This window comes from Chanodichthys erythropterus, chromosome 19, assembly GCF_024489055.1.
Source record: "Chanodichthys erythropterus isolate Z2021 chromosome 19, ASM2448905v1, whole genome shotgun sequence".
Classification (NCBI taxonomy): Eukaryota; Metazoa; Chordata; class Actinopteri; order Cypriniformes; family Xenocyprididae; genus Chanodichthys; species Chanodichthys erythropterus.
Window position 1 is genome coordinate 10,302,004 of NC_090239.1, and position 15,019 is coordinate 10,317,022.

General features: G+C 37.5%; 1 protein-coding gene across 2 annotated transcripts; it reads right to left on the reverse strand.

Moving 5' to 3' along the window:
* Nucleotides 1-179: 179 nt before the first annotated feature.
* Nucleotides 180-14,755, reverse strand: ccdc57 (coiled-coil domain containing 57). 2 transcript variants are annotated; one of them, XM_067369044.1, is made up of 20 exons: nt 14,435-14,755; nt 13,545-14,004; nt 13,342-13,450; nt 12,621-12,722; nt 9,497-9,654; nt 9,344-9,418; nt 8,934-9,134; nt 8,316-8,474; nt 7,759-7,921; nt 7,395-7,517; nt 6,327-6,495; nt 6,001-6,192; nt 5,765-5,865; nt 5,324-5,524; nt 5,122-5,178; nt 4,393-4,615; nt 3,659-3,801; nt 3,266-3,388; nt 2,527-2,713; nt 180-479 (listed from the first exon to the last, which is right to left on the reverse strand). In XM_067369044.1, the coding sequence occupies exons 2-20, from the start codon at nt 13,940-13,942 to the stop codon at nt 289-291; spliced, it is 3,075 nt and encodes a 1,024-aa protein (XP_067225145.1). In that variant the 5' UTR covers nt 13,943-14,004; nt 14,435-14,755; the 3' UTR covers nt 180-288. The 2 variants fall into 2 exon arrangements, with proteins under 2 accessions (XP_067225145.1, XP_067225146.1); XM_067369045.1 differs by lacking the exon at nt 12,621-12,722.
* Between the last annotated feature and the right edge of the window lie 264 nt (nt 14,756-15,019).

The window sequence follows — 15,019 nt, forward strand, 5'->3', positions numbered from 1 at the left end:
GGTTTGGAAATTATTATTTTTCCTTATCCTCGTTGGTGTTTTTTGCTCATTATAAAAGACTTACACGTATATAATAATAATGACTGCGATAATAATGTGACAAACAAGGAATGTAATACATAAGATAGATAAACTCTAGGAGTAAAATGCAATAATTTATTAGAACATTTACAAATGTTACAAAAAAAAAAAAAAAACATGCATGATGCAAAGTGAACAAATAAAAATGCAGCACTTCAAATAAAATAGTCCCTCAAACAGCGTCGCCCAAAATGATCATGGCTTTTTTCAGTCTTTGTTGTTGTAATTTCGAATCTTGGCCTGATTTCCTGCAGGACGTGTCTTTTTAGCAGGTACAAATGTTGTACGACTTTGTTTCTTCTTTTCCTGGAGTGATGCTTTGGTGCCCTCCACGCTGATCAGTGGAGTAAGAGGCTGATTATCATCTGGGTGTCCTCTGTTTGCCGTGGCCACTTTACCTGAGAGCGCAATAAGATAAGAGTTTAAATCCTTAATTTAAAAGTGTAAATCCCTGTAGAATAGTGGCGGAAAGTCAGAAGTGGTAATTAAAAAGCTACTGGTTTGATCCCTGCAACCATGAAGCATCACTTTGTGACCTTGAGTAAAGCATTTGAGAAAAAAGTGCTTAAAGAAAAAAGACATTCTGTAGCTGTTTTCATCCAAAGTTGTGAATTTAACGTATGCGTCATTGGAATATCGCATGAAACATTTGCAATAAATGCCATCCAATACGTTCAAGAGAACCAAATCGTCACTTCCTGATTGCAATCGTTTAAGACAGTTCTGGGAGGTAATTTTACCCAACCCTTCTGACGACAGACATTGGCTCAATCATGTCAGAATGACCACTGGTTAGTACGGTTATCCAGTCACATCCTCTATTGCAGCAAAGTCATGATTTGTTGCGCTTCAAGGGATTTATTCAGTACATTTTATTCTATCGTAGTTTATGCACGTATTCTTATCTGAAAAAAAAATTGAGCACATGCATTTTTAGGCAGATTTTTTGAATTTATGCACATTTATGCAAAACCTATTTTTTTATGTACAAAAATAGGTGGATTGAAACGAAATTAATGTCATAATTTTATCTGGTTCTATGAAATGATTAAAAAATATATGTAGAATAAAATATGAATACACCCTTTATTTAATAAACATCTTTTCGATTTCTTTTCTGAATTAAGTCATTTTGATATTTTTGGTGGTGCTTAAAGTAAAAAAAACTGTGGTGAAAGATTGTAAAAAAATAAAAATTCTTACAATATTTGACCTTTGTAAGAAAACATGTTTTGAAAACATTTTTTTTGTACATTTTTTTTAATAAATCCCCTAAAATTGTTAGAGTAAATCAAGATTGTTGTACAATATGTTAAAAAAATTCCAAAACCATGTGACACCAAGACAAGATACATTCTAAAAACCTTGGTACAAATGTTTTAAATTCTATTTTTAAAAGATTTCTCCTTATCTTCTCAGATATCTTTATTTGTCATTGACCCCAAACAGTGGTCAATGGCACTTGTATTCAGATGTTAGCTTCTGTATATTTCTGTATCTTTCTGACTCTTCTCTTGTGCATGTGAATGATGCTGAAATGCTCTCTAAGTAAACATCATTTGATATTTGGACTAAATGATGTACTATGAAGCAACACTGATTCTGAACCTTTTGCCTGGGCTCGTGGCTTATTACAGAGTACATTAGTCTGAATCTTATGCACGCAGTCAATCCATCAGTCAGCACTACAAGTACCTGTTTCAGTGCCAAGGATTTCAAATGATTCAAATGTCAGTCCAAGGTACATAGAGGTAAAAATCATGTCTGGTATATTTTTAGTCAAAGCAACTGGACTTTGTATTCAATTTATTGAAGACATTTTGCCACTCTAAATGGTTTCATCAGCTGTCTGATGAAACTGATGTACCATCATGATGTACCAAGAGCCAAAATTTAAAGAAAGTTACTTCAAGACGAAGTACAATGTCTAAAGAGAGCTTAACATATTAGATAATATGCCTGTATAGACAATTCTCATTCAAAATCAGCCTTTAATGACAAGGCATTATTTCATGCCAGTAAATGACAATGTCCATAAAAGAGAAAAGTGTAAAACTGATCTGACTGATTAAAAAAAAAAAATCAAATGGCTTTATGGTCTTATCAACATTATGTCCATAGATTTGGCAACTTTCCTTTGCCCTTGAATCCAATCATGCAGCTCTGTCATGATTCCTGTCAAATCAAGTGATGAAATTTCACACTCAGAGAACACGTGTCGTTATCCATTCACTCATTCAACATGGCTAAACTGTGAATAAGTGATATAAAGTTAGTTACGAGAGGGGAACTACAAAGGAAGTTGCTTAATCATATTTTAGCTTCCTGACTTGTACTTAAACACCCTATTAAGTCATCAAAACAGCAGGCACCATACAACAGTTGTATGTTTGAATATAAATGGTTTGAAAATTGAAGTGACCCATTTATGACTTTTCTGCTCACCTTTGTCCTCACTGTCACTTGGAGAAAACACAGAGGAGCTCAAACCTCGATCCAACATCTGCCACACATCCTTTAGGGAATCATCGGTGCCTGTAGATGACAGCAGAATGTGGGATGACCCGGGCAGTCGTACCGGAGCTTCAGATTGGTTCCGTTGCGGCGGAGTGTTTTCTTTTCTACCCACAGACTTGAGGAAGGAACAGAGAAAAAGAACTGAAACAACTACAATAGATTCACTCTCTTTACACCAAATAAAATTACATAGATTACCTTCAAAAGTTTAGGGTTGGTAAGATTTTTTTATGTTTAATGCTCACCGAGTCTGCATTTATTTGATTAAAAATGCAGTAAAAATTAATTTAGTGAAATACTATTACAATTTAAAGTAACTATTTTAATACATTTTGAAATGCAATTTAGCAAAGCTGAACTTTCAGCAGCCATTACTCCAGTTTTCAAAGTCATGTGATCTTTCAGAAATCATTCTAATATGCTGATATGGTATGGTATATTTTTTATTAATATCAATATTGAAAGCAGTTTTGCTGCTTAATATTTTGGTGGAAACCGTGATGCATTTTTTTTCAGGATTCAAAACAACATTTATTTGAAATAGAAACATTATAAATCTCACTTTTGATCAATTTAATGCATCTTAAAATTAATTTCTTAAAAAATGCACGGACAAACTTTTGAACAGTAGTGTATATGTAAAATATATGTATGGGGTGGGTAGTACCTGGACTGGTGGCTCCCATGGGTTGGTGGTTTGTTTTTTATCTGAATTCTCACTCTCAGAGAATTGGGGACGGACTATAATCGCTGTTTTCTTACTCTGATCTCTCTGTGCATATTGTAGCTCCTAGAGTAAGATTCAAAACAAATATATTTTAATGTCATTTTTGTCTGATCATAATCAACCATGTATCTTCATGCATCCGACAATGGAGTGATCGCTGACCTTTGCCATGCTCCAGTGGCCTTGACTTAGAGTAACATTGCATAAAAGCTGTGTCTAAATCTTCAACTCAGTACATTTGCACAGGCCAAACTGATTAATATGATGAAATATATTCTCTGTATCAATACAGTGAACTTGCTTTGATTAAAGTCCCTCTCCTGCCTAAATCACCTGAGTGGTTAGCTGGTACTGTAGCTGTTCCAGGGTTGATAAGCGGCTCTTTGGCTGCACCCCATGCTCAGGTTGAGAGGGGTCTTTTTCCAAGCTGTGCTGTTGATCATTTGGTTTGAGAATGATCTTTGAGTGTCGTGGAACTGAGAAAAAAAGAAAAAAAATACTATAACTACATGAAAAAGGCTTTAAAGGGCATATTTTGAATTAAAGAATGTAAAAATTTTACATAAAGGTTATTGTTTACATCCCTGATGTCCATTTAGGCAATTTAAAAACTTAAATTTTAAGATTGGCAGTAAATGCACAGAACATCAAACTGGAGATGTAGAAAGTAAAAATTTTGGAATGTGTTGTTGATATTCAGTGATGATTTGCCAGTAAATGACTTCTCAAGTTATATGACATAAACCGTTTTGAAGCAAGGCAAAACACACAGCATGGAGAATTTCCGGGACAAATAAGCATTGGGCTCTCTATTGAGAATCAAACTAAGGCTTCTTTAATCCTTTGATACAAACATGGATCAGCCCATTGTGATGGGGCACCAGCATAACAATGAGAGGTGAATTATGGGAATTAACCCCATGTACCCTTTCACAAAATAACAGAAGAGGGTTCTTTTTATCCCTCTTGAGCCAGAGATAATTCCTTACATAATTTAAAACATTTGAATTCATTCTGGTTGGGAATACTAATGAAACCAAATAGTACACTTCAAAACCAATACCAACCCTCCAGTCCTGCTTCTATCAGCTGTGCCCGGAGCCTGTTGCCCATTTCAATGAGTTGCCGTTTGTCTTGACTGAGGCCGGAGATCAAGCGTGCAGCCTGTTTGAGCTTTGACTGAAGCAGAGCAACATCATCCATGGCGCCCCCTCTGGCTGAACTCTGCAGAAGCAGCAGCTGCTGTCTCAGGGACAAGTTCTCCTCCTGAAGCTGCTTTACCATCTCACTCTTAAATACCAGACAGACATTCTTGTTTAGGTAACCATATAGCATACTTCTGATAAGAAACCATTCATGTTAGTAATATATACTGACAATTCTGTTTGGTCAGTACTCCTAACTGCAGATACAACTAGTTGGCAACGGATTCTGATTAAATACGGAGCCCCATATTATTCCCTCATTTTAGTATAGCGTGGCCACAAATTAAGAATTAATTCCCACAACTTATTCATTCAATCCCTCGTTTTAGTAAATCATGGCCATGTCATACTAATTTGTTCCCTCATTTTGATTGAACTAAAACAAAGGAACAAATTATGAATTTGTGGCCACGATTTAGTAAAACGAGAGAATGAACTGTTAATTTGTGGCCAGTGCCCACGCTATATAGATATTTTTCCCGCTCTGTAGTTTTAAGGTTCATATTATATTATATTATATTATATTATATTATATTATATTATATTATATTATAAACATAGAGTATATCATGGTGCACAAAAATGCTGTACCTGATTAAGGACAATGGGCTCTCTTCTGCTTGCAAGGTCAACCTTCAGTGCTGACACCTGGACACAAGACAAATTGTAAAATATATTATAAAATATATTATTAATTTTGTTTCTTTAAGGTAGAAAAGATCATGTTTTTTTGTTGTTGTTTTTTGCATTTATTACGAAGTATCATTTAAATTTAAATCTACTTAAAACTTGCCTGGTTGCCAAGGGCAACAGTCTGCAGGTTGTGGAGCAAACTGCCTTTTTGGTACTCTTCTGCTTCCTGTCTCACTTCATTCAACTCCAGCTCAGTAGCTGCCACTCTTTGCTTAAGCTTCAATTCTTCAGCTGCTGCTGCCCTCTTGTGATTGGCCAGCTCTAGACGTAAGCTCTCATTCTCCATGTGTTTTGAGTGACACTAAAGAAATCATATATACAGTATATATTCAGAATAGGCAACTCTGCCTATTTGATCATGAAAAGCCACTGAAGAAAACACAAAAAGCAACTAGAGCGCATCATGTATACTGACACCACACAGAATCTAAGCACTGAATTAACTGGTAAGTGTGTTATCTGTTAAAAATGTTTCCATCTGAACAAGAATTACAAAATATTATGACCTTCTAATCATTGGATGCTTGGCTAAAATCATTACCTGCTGGGTAAGCTGATCCACAGCAGACTCCAAATGAGCCAGTCTCACTTCCTGTTTCTTTAGAGCAGCGGCACTGGCTACTTTCTCCACTCGTAGCCCTCCTGCAAACAAACTCTTCTTTAAAACACTGTGCTCCTACCAGGACTCTTGTGCTCCAGAAGATAAAAATCATCAAACCACAGTATTACATAACAGATCATGTTTGATGAAGGTTTAAGCTTATATTTTTAAATCACCTATGGTCTCATTAAGTGATCTAATGTGGTTTTGAAGGTAAGCATTGTCAGGGGAAACAGGGAACGCAAGGGAAGGATTGTTGGCAGTATTGACTGTCTTGGAAGACTCCTCCAGCCGCTCCTCAAGATCACGACATTTGGCCTTAAGCTCCTGGATCTCTTTCTCCAAAGCCTGACTGTAGTCTGTAGTCCCTGAAACCCCAAATATTATTTTAAATTCCTAATTCTAATCATTATTCCCCAACAAATTCAAATATTTCTGAAAGTGGGGAAAATGTTCTTATAAATTCCTTTTATTGCTTTATTGCTCTGGTGACCGCTTGTACCTGCAGTGGTATTTGTGTTCTGGTTATGACTGTGAGCTACAGGCATCTGCTTGCTCAAGTTCTCCATCTCTTTCCTCATTTCAGTCACCACTGCTCTAAGACTGCTGTTCTGCTGCTGGAGTCTCCTGATCTCTTCTGATGGGAAACTGCTGTTGTCTAATGCAGATGCCTGTTGGAAAAGTTCGCATTGTTTTATGTTATGCAAGACAGAGAGGCGCAGTAGTGAAAGAATCAGATGATGGTATAAGCCAATTAGCTACCACTAGGTGGAGGCAAGAGATTGTGCATGTTGACACACTTTTAAAGATCTGAATTTTCAATCAGTCAACAAGTTATTACAGGACTGAACACACACCACAAACATAATAATATGTGTGCTAAAAAAAACGTATTATTTTACGGTCAGACTATGGTAACTGGAAAAATAATGCCAGCTGGCAATTTAAAGTGCTGATACATAAGACTAGTTATGCTGTGCTGAATATATGGATATGTGGTGTTATGGATATAACCTTTCCTTGCACATAATGTCCAGGGAGATTGTGAACTTTCAAAGTAACATTCTGTTAGTGGCCAAGCATCTTCTGCTGACATGCTATTTAAAGTCTCTTAAATGTTTCTTGATAAATGACCTACCAAACAGCTGACAGCGCAGATATGAACAACCACAGAACTCTGTTCTCAGCTAATTATGACATATCACTTCATAAAAGCTGTAACAGAATTATTCTTGGGTCTTAGATTAAAAAAATGCTGTGGACGTTGACAATGTCTGCTGTTTTATTTAAATTAAGCTATCTTTTCTAGGCAACTAGACAGAAACAATCCTCCAGGGGCAACTCAGGGTCAGATGATTTGCTTCATATGCTGTGTGACTCCTACTCTTCAGACACTTTGGCATGAAACCCAGAGAATTGTTGGACAGGATACCCACCAGACCTTTAGCTGTCATCATACCACATTTGTTTTTTTCCAAAGCTAAAGCAGATTCTAAATGGTAGCAGGTTCCTTTATAGTATTAAATATCAGTCTGGTTGGTGTAATAGAGAAAGCTGTGTGTGGTCCAACCTGAATTCCAGTTAGTGCTGGTTTGGTTCCACGCAGTGCCTGATCTCGCTCTACAGTGACACTTTTCAGCAGTGTCACCGTCTCCTCCAGCTCTCGTTCCTTCTCTCTTAACTCAGCATTTACCTTAGGGAAAATAATCAAACATAAAACATTACTTCCTTACACAGAATAACCGTCCAGAAGGTTGTGGGAAACACTGACGGATAAGAAAATAGAGGTCATGGCACTGGTGAAAACTGGACATTTTTGCTAGAACTGAACTACAGATTAAATTACAAAAAAATGCCTAAATTTCTTTATTTAGACTATTTTTAAGAATATTTTACTTTAATTTTTTTTACTGTCTGATTGTGCATCAGCTCACCTGGTCCCTGGCCTGAGCAAGGCTTTGGATGAGCTCCTCGCTCCTCAGGTAGTTCTCAGAACGCACCTCCTCACAGCGCCGCTCCCAGTCCAACTCCAGCTGAACTCTCTTCTGCTCCAGTGCCTGCTCCCTCTGCAGACCACTAGACACCTGTTGCTTATACCTGACAGAAATTACTTTTTTTTTTATTTTTTTTTTTATTACTTTATTTTTTATTTTGGATATTTAATTGTGCATCCTCTTTTTCTCTTAGATGTGTACATTATAACATTATATTAGTGTACATTATAATTTTGATGCATACACTTCAGTTGAAATATTTCAGAATGATTGATTATAGGCTTTTTAGTGTTTTATTTTTAATTTATTTAGACAAAAATAGTATAGATTTTTAATATCTGATTGGTTATCACCATTACATAAACAATATTTTCTCGGCCATAACTTTATTATTGGTGCATTCTTATGGTGCACACTTTTATTTCTCACAGTATAATGCAGTTTAATTTAAATGTTGTGTAAAAAGGTATGCAATTATTCATCTTGTGACCCCTCACCTCTCTATATCCTCTTTACATCTTTCCAGCTCTGCTCTCACTTTGGCCTCTCTCTCCCCTGCAGAAAGCAGCTCTGTATCCTTGGCAACGTTTTCTTTGGAGACCTGCTTGATGTAAGTATCCCAGCCAGATCGAGTTGTTTCCAGCTGCATTCTGAGCCTTTGGTATCAAATAAGAGATTCAAATCTAAGTTGGATATGGTAACATCTGTGGTACCAAACACAAGTTAAGGCTCTCGATCAAGTATAGATAAGTCTAACAGCAGACTTTTTGCCTGTCTTAGCCTGTGCATCTCAATTTATAAACATTAAATTCTGAGCACAGAAAAATTAGTAGCACTTGTTACCTTGAGGCCTTGAATTTTAAACATGTTATATAATCCTAGTGCTCAGAGACACCCACACATTTCCTCTCAATGTATTTAGACTAATTTAGTCATCAGCAGGAGGCATGGCTAATGCATTGCCTTCCATATACACAGATGGACCATTTTGCATTTCGTTGCATCTTTATGAGATAACATGTACTCTAAACCGCAGCTTGAAAGGTAAAAATGAACCACAGAACATTTCTATAAATAGTCATTTCAATTTTGAAATGACTATTTGACTATCTTACTCTTGTATCTGCTGGTCTCTGTGGTGGAGGTCATCCGTATGGCTCTTTTCTCTCCTTTCATGGTCCAGGATCATCCTGTCCAGTTGGGCCTGCAATTCTGAGATGTTCCCCCTCTCCTCTTGGAGCTCCCTGGCATGAGCCTCTCTCATGACACCCAGTGCATCCTCTCTCTCCCGAGACCTTCGTTCCAGCTCTGCATGCCTGCATATATTCAATTTCAAAACATCAGAGCAAGACATGCTAGTCTACCCAGGAGTAATATGAGCTATGCATATTAATCTACCAAGGAAAGGTTCATAACGTCAACAGTGTTTTAAAATTTGTCATTAGGATGTAAAAACACTCGTCACTTGCTTTTACTGTATGTTTGGATTGGACAGAGCATTCCAAATTCTAGATGCAGTACTTACTTCCTGATGTAGGCTTCTTGCTCTTTTTTATAATTGTTCTCCATTTGTTTTAGTGTGACCTCAAGCTCTTTTATCCTGTAAAACAGTAATCATTTATCTTATTACATTCAAAATTTGAAATAGAAAACTTTTTTGGAATGCATGTCAGTTTACCTGGAGTCTTTCATTGCAGTGGTGTTCTTTAGGTCCCAGTCTCTGTGCTGAATCTCTTTTTGAGCCAGCTGGTAAAGTTCTTCAGAGGCCTGCAGGGCCTCTTTGGCCTGGCTGTGAGCTTTGGCATGGACCTCAAGCTCTTTACTCAACAGCTTTTCCTGGATGATTAATAGTACAATTAAACTCAAATTAATCTATGCAAAAGATCACTAAGACTACAATATATTTTGACTATACAAGACTAAGATATAATATATAGCATGGGTGTCCAATCCTGCTCCTGGAGGGTCAGAGTTTAGATCCAGTACACTTTCCTGGAAGTTTCTAGTGAATCTGAAAACCCTGGGTGCGTCTCATTCAGCTCCCAAGTTCATGAATCAGTATATCATGCACACAAATTCCGGCACAGAGTAAGAAAAGTAAGGACCCTGGCTCACTACACATTTGGACACTGATGGCTAAATTTTTGGCGAAATGACAACATCCTCATTGTACAACGTCTCTACTGGCATTTGTTGGGGATTAACAGTTTAGGACCCTTGAAACCAGATATGTTGAATAAAGACCCAGGAGTCAAAGTAAAAAAAAAATCAATAAACTGAAGAAAAATTTAATGAAGAATAGTTTTCAGTTTCATCAAGTCTCTCAAAGAGTTCGTAGGCCGCTCTGCATACATTCACATTTCCACACCAATTATACTCTAACAGAGTCAACTAACTACGTCATTACTTCAGGTCGAATGATTCTGATTGGCTAAGGAAAATAGACAAATTTGGTAATCTTCCACACATGGACAGATAGTCAGAAGCATATCTCCATTCTTCACGATGCTGACGAGGGGACTCTGGATTTAGGTAATGGATGTCCTTTTGGGGTCATGACATGGCGTCTGCTGGTCTCAATCAGAGTGCCAGTAGTCCACCAGTACAAAGAACCTGCACAGAACACTTAGCACACATACACAGATATTCATGATTCACAACTTCGTCAAGGCTGAAGTTGATCTGAGCTCTGCTCTGAGCAGGAAACTTTCCCAAAACATACTGATAACACATACTTTTCTCTCAGTCAGAGGTACAGACAATATTCAAACTTATTTTCTAGTGTTTGAAAAGGAAAAGAAATGCTTTAACATACGTTGGAAAAGTCATTCAAATAATTTAACAGAAAGATAAATGTTGATTAATAACTTAAAAGATATATATTGAAGTGGCAGTGGATTCCAGAATCCATTCCTTCACATTTATGAACAACAGCAGCACAGATATCTTTCTGACGTTATTTGTTTATGTTATTTAGCATGTTTATTGGGTTGGCTCATGTGATTGTTAACTTCTATTAAGGTTACATAGTGAGCATCGATGCTCCCTTACAATGGCTGACCCCATAATCACCCTTTGATTAGCTGGTTCAGGTCAGTTTAATTATGGATGGAGCTAAACTGCAGAACAGTCCTCCAGGAGAAGGTTAGGACACCCCAGCTATATAATCATTATGTACTCCTTGTTACAACTGAACTTGGTAAAACATAATATGCCGCCCCCTCAGACTGCAATTTTCTTCAAACTAAACTGATGCTACATTCTTTTGGTGTCTTTCAGTTTTTTTTTTAATTGTCATGTGTTCTACAGAATGAATCAATGATGTGATTGTACGTTTTATGTTTCTTTTATTATATATTGTTGCTGTTGCATATGTGTGTTTGTAAATCTGGACTGCCTATCTTGGCCAGGACACTCCTATAAAAGAGATTTTTAATCTCAGTGAGGTTTTCTCCTGTTTAAATCAGAGGTCTTCAAACCTTCTTCTGGGGACCGACTGTCCTGAAGAGTTTAGCTCCAACACTGATCAAACACACTTGAATGCTTGAAAATACACAGGCAGTTATGCTAATGCAAAGACTATAGAATAACACAAGACGTGTCACTCGTATTGTTTTGAATGGGAGAAAGTGTAACGCGCAATAAGTCCCGCCTTCTAAATAAGAGCCAATCGCCGACTGGTAAAGTCATCGCGTCATGCAGCGGCCGTTAGAAGCACCGGTTTCTATAGAAACAGTCGACGCGCGCCTCCGAAATGAGGTACAAGAGATGCGCATTTAGGTCTGCGCATGCGCATTAGCTTGATCCAACATAATACAGATTTTTTTGTCATGATTCGAGCGTTTGGAAAAAATTATGAGACAGTTGTTGTCAGATTTCATTGGTGATTTCTAATATGAAATTTAATCGAAAGCTTGGCAAAAAGCTTTGGAGCTGCATGATGCCCTGGATGCCCGAGAGGCGTTTCAAAGATGGCCGCCGAGTGAAATGACTTGTCTTAAAGGGACTTTGGCTAAAGCAGGTTGGAAATAAACTTTGCAAGACAGTGAGTCCCCAGGAGCAGGGTTGAAGACTTCTGGGTTAAATAAAGGTCAATAAATAATAATAAAAAAAAAATATTGCCAAAAATATATGTATTACCTGAACATCACACCTATATGTGCTCTCTAACAGCTTCCACTCTTCTAGAAAGGCTTTCAAAAATAAGTTAAAACCTGGCTGTGGGAATGTGCGCCCATTCAGATATGACAGGGGAGTCCAATCCTGCTCCTGGAGGGCCACTGTCCTGCAGAGTCCTCCAACCACAATTAAATACACCTGAACCAGCTAGGTCTTACTAAGAATAATAGAAACTTCCAGCCAGGAGTGTTGAAGCAAGTTGCAGCTAAACTCAACAGGACAGTGGTCCTCCAGGACCAAGTTTGGACATCCCTGAGATACGAGAATGAGTTTAGCCACTGACATTTGGGGCCTAGCTCATGTCGGCATTCCAATTCATCTTTCATGTGGACTTTTCAATTCATCCCCATACGTCTGGCCATGTAGTGTCTAAAGCAGTGGTTCTCAACCAGGGGTCCAGGGTCCACTTCGAGGCCCTTAGAAAACTTCCAGGGGGCCACAATGTGTCTTGAAAACAATTTAAATTTATTTATATTAACATAATCTTAATTAGAATGCTAAAAACACAAAAAATAAGTACAGGAGGTACACATTTGGAGTTAAAAAGGTTGACAACCACTGGTCTAAACGGCCCTGACCACCAAAATGAAGTTCATAAAGTTTTGATGGGATGCAAGTCTTACTTTGAGCTCATGTGAGAGAACCACACTGTTCATTTCATCCAGTTTCAGATGGAATTCATGCTCCCGCTTCCTCGTTTCACTGTCGAAATCTGCCATCATTTCCTGTTGTGGATTGCAATTTACAACACCCACTGTATATAAATGACACTAGTAATGCCGTCATAAAGAGTTTTATGAAACGCTTGTATGCCTGTGCTCAAACAACACTCAAATGTCAAAAGTCAAGTGACACTAACATTGAACAATAACCTATTTTCGAACTGACCTGAATGCACTACTGCATAAATAGCTTTAGTTCACAAACATTATCTGTGATCCTTCACGGCCTTATCATTTTACTTCACAGAGTGAGGTGAGGATTGCTTTGGTGATTAGTTGTCACAGCTCAACGAATAAGAGCTCCTGCCATCTGCAATCCTTTTAGGTCAGTGGGTTTACTTTAAATAACATACAATGTCCTGGCATTAAACCCAGGATATACACTTAGTTTGTGGATTCATTTTTAGACCAGAAACAGCACCATAACTGTAAATATGCAAGATGTTCCAGCTTTAGATTCTGTAACTTAAATTTAGAGATGGGCCACAATAGAGGTCAATGTTTGTTTGGCCATTACGTGTCAAGTTAAATATAGTTCAGCTTTTTGAACACAACAAATGTACAGCCAGGTATGGATGTCACCCACATGATTGTGTCTACCATCTTGTGGGTGACAGCATACCTGTTTCTGCAATGCCAGTTCCCCATCAGATTCTCTAATTCGCCGCTGGAGATCCCGTCTCAATGTTTCATTCTCCTCCCTGAGTTTTTGAATCTCACTTTCCATGATGCTAAAAAGCAAGAACAAATGTCATCAATATTACACAAAAATCAAATATTCAATTTAGAAACGAATGTGGATGAGCCTAAGAAACAAGGTCATACTTCTGGACTTTTTCCAATTTGACTCTATGCTCGACTCCCCTCTTCTGATATTGCACTTCTATGTCCTCCTTCGCCCTCCGCTGCTCCTCCAGGGCATCTTGGAGTTTTGCAATCTCAATCCTCAGCTCACTGACCTCTTCCCGCCTGACACTGTCCTCTGTCTGAGCACGGGCTGCCAAGGCATCATAACGCTCCAGCTCTTTGTCCCTCTCCTCCAACACACGTAGATTATACTTGAAGTCATCACGCAAGCGGAGGAAACGTTCTCTCTGGGTGGACAGCTCTGATGTGGCTTCATTTAGAGCAGTTTCCAGTTGTAGTATCCGTAAAGTCTGAAGTTCTTTCCATTCTCTTTCTTTACAAGCTAGCTGGGCCTCTAGGTCCACAGCTTCCTGCATTATTACGAAGCCGATGTTGAACAACAGGGCACTACAAGACTTGACATCCTGTTACAGCAAATCTGTAAAAACAAGTTAACAAATTACAAAGTGCCCATCAGAGGATATTTTGAAATAAACATGCTTAATGAAACCCCACACATCATATGAAGACATAAAATGTTTAATTGTTTATATATATATATATATATATATATATATATATATATATATATTTAGAAATTATCTATTAGTATTAATTAGGCATCTGATAATGACATGTTGCTTGAATTATATCCTTTGTGATCTAAAAAGAATGAAACAAAACAACTAACATAAAATGTGTGCACGTGCAGCAATAATACATTTTAATATTCAAAACACTGAACTGTCAAGATTGGACAGGCAACGTTTTTAGCGATAACTCATATGAAAACAAAACAACAAGGCTAAATTCACGAACATAAGCTATTTTAAACTATTTGACATAATTAAAATAGTTATTTAGTTTACCTTCCTGTGTATATCAGCTCAAGAACGAATTAAGTTGCGTGTATTTTCTCCGGTTAGCTTGCATATAGCACAGCGAATATTCTATTATTTCATGTTTGTGTCATAAATAAAGTTGACCGGAACTGCGTAAAAGTCATAATACACAAATACTCTAGAAGAAAGCTGCCGAATATGTCTAAAATAGCTCGCATTGAACGTTTAGGTCAGTTTAGCTAACCAGCATAGCATAAGTTCTGTCTAGCTCAGCGCCAACACAACTAACTATGAGAGTTTCCATAGAAACAAAAGGCGTCTGCAGCAACATCCGTTCTGGGTGAACTGGTTGAATCTAGTCAAAGACAGACTTTGATGTAGTTCCCCCTTCTTCTTTTACAACTGAGCGTCATCCGCTTACTCTGAAAGGCGGAAATTATGAGTTTACTTCTGATTGTGCTCTATTTCTGGCATGACTAATGTTTCCCGCAATAAAAGCTTCAGGCTTATCGTAAAGTTATAAAACGTTTCCGAGACATTTGTTTGAAAAGAAATATTAATAAGAAGTCATAATAAGTAATTGAAAAATCTTTGTTATATGTAATGTTATAT

What these genes read in the sequence shown, in the direction of transcription:
- ccdc57 (XM_067369044.1), bottom strand. Translation starts at nt 13,942, where the DNA reads ATGCAGGAAGCTGTGGACCTAGAGGCCCAGCTAGCTTGTAAAGAAAGA. An exon ending in CAGCACTAACTGGAATTCAG is followed by an intron (nt 6,496 to 7,394) that starts GTTGGACCACAC and finishes CTTTTCCAACAG; the next exon opens with GCATCTGCATTAGACAACAG. An exon ending in GATAGAAGCAGGACTGGAGG is followed by an intron (nt 3,802 to 4,392) that starts GTTGGTATTGGT and finishes TTTTTTTCTCAG; the next exon opens with TTCCACGACACTCAAAGATC.